This window comes from Oncorhynchus kisutch, linkage group LG14 (assembly GCF_002021735.2).
Source record: "Oncorhynchus kisutch isolate 150728-3 linkage group LG14, Okis_V2, whole genome shotgun sequence".
Classification (NCBI taxonomy): domain Eukaryota; kingdom Metazoa; phylum Chordata; class Actinopteri; order Salmoniformes; family Salmonidae; genus Oncorhynchus; species Oncorhynchus kisutch.
Window position 1 is genome coordinate 88,640,266 of NC_034187.2, and position 4,274 is coordinate 88,644,539.

At 42.4% G+C, this 4,274-nt stretch overlaps 1 protein-coding gene across 1 annotated transcript; it reads right to left on the minus strand.

Annotated features, from left to right (window-relative positions):
• Nucleotides 1-209: 209 nt before the first annotated feature.
• On the minus strand, nucleotides 210-2,859 carry lratd2a (LRAT domain containing 2a). Its single transcript, XM_020476931.2, has one exon. The coding sequence runs from the start codon at nucleotides 1,742-1,744 to the stop codon at nucleotides 881-883; it is 864 nt and encodes a 287-aa protein (XP_020332520.2). The 5' UTR covers nucleotides 1,745-2,859; the 3' UTR covers nucleotides 210-880.
• Between the last annotated feature and the right edge of the window lie 1,415 nt (nucleotides 2,860-4,274).

Sequence of the window (4,274 nt, forward strand, 5' to 3'; positions counted from 1 at the left end):
GGTATGAGGCTGACTGTAAAGCAGGTGGAAACAGGCTGGTACTCTGGTATGAGGCTGACTGTAAAGCAGGTAGAAACAGGCTAGTACTCTGGTATGAGGCTGACTGTAAAGCAGGTGGAAACAGGCTGGTACTCTGGTATGAGGCTGACTGTAAAGCAGGTAGAAACAGGCTAGTACTCTGGTATGAGGCTGACTGTAAACAGGTAGAAACAGGCTAGTACTCTGGTATGAGGCTGACTGTAAAGCAGGTGGAAACAGGCTAGTACTCTGGTATGAGGCTGACTGTAAAGCAGGTGGAAAATAAGTGTTTATAAATAATGAAAAGACTATGAAGGCATAGATAGGGGTTGGTACCCTGTCCCTTCCACTCTGTTCCCTATAACCCAACCCTATGGGCCCTGTTCAAAGTCATCTACTATGTAGGGATATGGTGCCTGAGGAACAACAATGGGGGAATAAAGCAGGGAATAAAAGACAGTTTGATTGCAAAGATGTAATGATAATTTACTTGACTTAAATTATTGGTACGGTACAATAAGCGATGTTTGATCAACCCATGCTCTGCAACATGTTTTCATCAGAATGAGATAACCTTAGGGATATAGGTATGATGGTTACCTGGGTGAGACACGAAAACATGTACAATATATTATCATATCAATCATTATGAAACATCAATAGGCAGAGAACAAATCAATAACCTTTAAAACTATTGTTTTTCCATCAATCAAATTACAACTAGACATGAACAAGCCATTTAGATTCTATTCATCAAAATGTAGAATGAAATGTGTGTTTGTAAATCCACTTAGATAGGGGTCTGTGATTGGATAGGCAAGAACCATCGTGATCTTTATAGCAGGTCTATAAATCCATTAGATCACTGTGCGGTCTGTGCTGTTATTGGATCACTGAGTGGATTCCTTTTGATCTCCCCGACACTGTTCAAATGATTGGCCAGCTCCTGGACCACTGATGTCCTTCCCACCTGGTCGTGTCTCCTCTTCTCCATGATCAAGTCCTCTAAACACTGGAACTCCAGCATGTGAGACTGTTTATCTGACATCAGGATCTTTAACCTGTATGGCTGTTTTCCTATCCGGATCTCCCCGCCCATTTTGAACTCCCGTTTGCCAAACCTGCACCAAGCGGCAAAGCACTCTGAATTTCTCCAGCTCAACTCTCTGTCTTTAGCTCCTACCTGTTCCATAGCGTTCTGAACCACCATCTCGGCGCTGAGGGCTTTGAATTTATACAGCTCGTTGACTATCCTACATCTCCTTCCCTGGCTGGCGTCTGTCAGGAAGCTGTTCTTTATCTCTGCTCTGTGCAGGTGCACCACCTGGAAGTCACCGACATACACCGCCCAGTGGGGGTACTGTCCCGTGGTTACAAACTCCACCAGGTCACCTGCCCTGCATTTGTTTAGTAGGATCTCGGGGGAGTAGGTTTCCATGCCCGCGGTCTTGACGCTCTTCTCGTAAATACATTCCCCCCGGTGGTAAACGGCGCAATCCACCTCGTTGCTCTTGTCGCAGTGTTTATGTTCCGTACCAGTGTGGTGCTCCTTATCCGCTCCATCTACGTTACGGTTTTCACCCTCCTGTTCCTCGTCATCTGTTGAGAAAATATATGACACTCCGATCCGAGGACCCTCCTCAGTGTCCAGCCCGTTGGGGTCCACTGTGGGAACTTCTGCGTAACTTTGTTGTGACTGTTTAATTTTATCCACCTGGTTGCCCATGCCTCCTCCCTGGTAGCAGATAGGGATGCGGGAATGATGCTGCTTTCTGTCAGGCGGTCCACCTGTTAAAAGCTGAGGATCATCGCCATCTGTAGCCGCCTCTGTACCACACAGCCCGGGTAAAACTAATCACACCCTCCGGAAGGGCTCCGATAAATCTGTAGCGGCAGGTCTCCCACAAAAGCTAAATCGTATTCCCAAGCAGCAGTCTGCTGTGATGAAGTCTATTCAAATCAACAAGTGTCTTGCTGTGGATGGATGGAGAATAACAGCATTAGTATTCAGGAAATACAATTCCATCCGTTCAGGTGTAGGCTAGTCCTCTACACGCGCCTCACCTGATATTCGCTAGGCTATTCTCCATGCGTAAAGTTGGAACATTTAACTATCACGAGCAATACGATTAGGTCGGAACAACAACAATAATAATAGACTTGAGGTTATTCGTGCCCGGTGACTAAAATGTATCTTATGTCCGTGCTGTCCGATTAAGTAGGATGAATTAATAGTTTCCGCAGTGGTGTAGTCAACACCACCGAGGCGATACTGAAACCTGCAAGTCGTTGCGGATTCGATGGCAGGCAGATCTCGGTCTTGGCACAGCTACAGCGACTGTTACAAACGCTTCTCATTTAAAGCTGTAGTGCTTATTTTCTTTTCATTATCTTTCACATTCTGAGTTCCCCAACTCTCAAACGACGGGGTACAAAGTTAATGTTTTGGTATACATTATTACAACCCATTCTGCTCACAGGTTTCAATAATATTCTACTCCATCGGGAATAAATACGTTGTAGATCAATGTGTACGACTACATAACTTTGTTATTAAGCATATGAAGCAACATTGTCATTACTCTAGAACGTTGTATTAAAATCGTACATAACAATACATTTGTAATATCAGAGTGCTAATAAAGTTGAACCTGTTTGTAGTGTTGTTACACAAGTGGAAGAGAGATAGTTTTTCTCATGGCTTCTCACTCTGCAGATTTTCTGTTTTTTGACCTGTAACAGCATGGCACTCACATCACCTAGTCTACTAAACTGTTCCTTAGTATCTCACACCTTCTAGTCTACTAAACTGTTCCTTAGTATCTCACACCTTCTAGTCTACTAAACTGTTCCTTAGTATCTCACACCTTCTAGTCTACTAAACTGTTCCTTAGTATCTCACACCTTCTAGTCTACTAAACTGTTCCTTAGTATCTCACACCTTCTAGTCTACTAAACTGTTCCTTAGTGTCTCACACCTTCTAGTCTACTAAACTGTTCCTTAGTATCTCACACCTTCTAGTCTACTAAACTGTTCCTTAGTTTCTCACACCTTCTAGTCTACTAAACTGTTCCTTAGTATCTCACACCTTCTAGTCTACTAAACTGTTCCTTAGTATCTCACACCTTCTAGTCTACTAAACTGTTCCTTAGTATCTCACACCTTCTAGTCTACTAAACTGTTCCTTAGTATCTCACACCTTCTAGTCTACTAAACTGTTCCTTAGTATCTCACACCTTCTAGTCTACTAAACTGTTCCTTAGTATCTCACACCTTCTAGTCTACTAAACTGTTCCTTAGTATCTCACACCTTCTAGTCTACTAAACTGTTCCTTAGTATCTCACACCTTCTAGTCTACTAAACTGTTCCTTAGTATCTCACACTTTCTAGTCTACTAAACTGTTCCTTAGTGTCTCACATCACCTAGTCTACTAAACTGTTCCTTAGTATCTCACACCTTCTAGTCTACTAAACTGTTCCTTAGTATCTCACACCTTCTAGTCTACTAAACTGTTCCTTAGTATCTCACACCTTCTAGTCTACTAAACTGTTCCTTAGTATCTCACACCTTCTAGTCTACTAATCTGTTCCTTAGTATCTCACACCTTCTAGTCTACTAAACTGTTCCTTAGTATCTCACACCTTCTAGTCTACTAATCTGTTCCTTAGTATCTCACACCTTCTAGTCTACTAAACTGTTCCTTAGTATCTCACACCTTCTAGTCTACTAAACTGTTCCATAGTGGCCTTAGTGCCTCACATCGTCTGGTCTGCTAATCTGTTCCTTAGTGTCTCACATCACCTAGTCTACTAAACTGTTCCTTAGTATCTCACACCTTCTAGTCTACTAAACTGTTCCTTAGTATCTCACACCTTCTAGTCTACTAAACTGTTCCTTAGTATCTCACACCTTCTAGTCTACTAAACTGTTCCTTAGTATCTCACACCTTCTAGTCTACTAAACTGTTCCATAGTGGCCTTAGTGTCTCACACCTTCTAGTCTACTAAACTGTTCCTTAGTATCTCACACCTTCTAGTCTACTAAACTGTTCCTTAGTATCTCACACCTTCTAGTCTACTAAACTGTTCCTTAGTATCTCACACCTTCTAGTCTACTAAACTGTTCCTTAGTATCTCACACCTTCTAGTCTACTAAACTGTTCCTTAGTATCTCACACCTTCTAGTCTACTAAACTGTTCCATAGTGGCCTTAGTGTCTCACACCTTCTAGTCTACTAAACTGTTCCTTAGTAT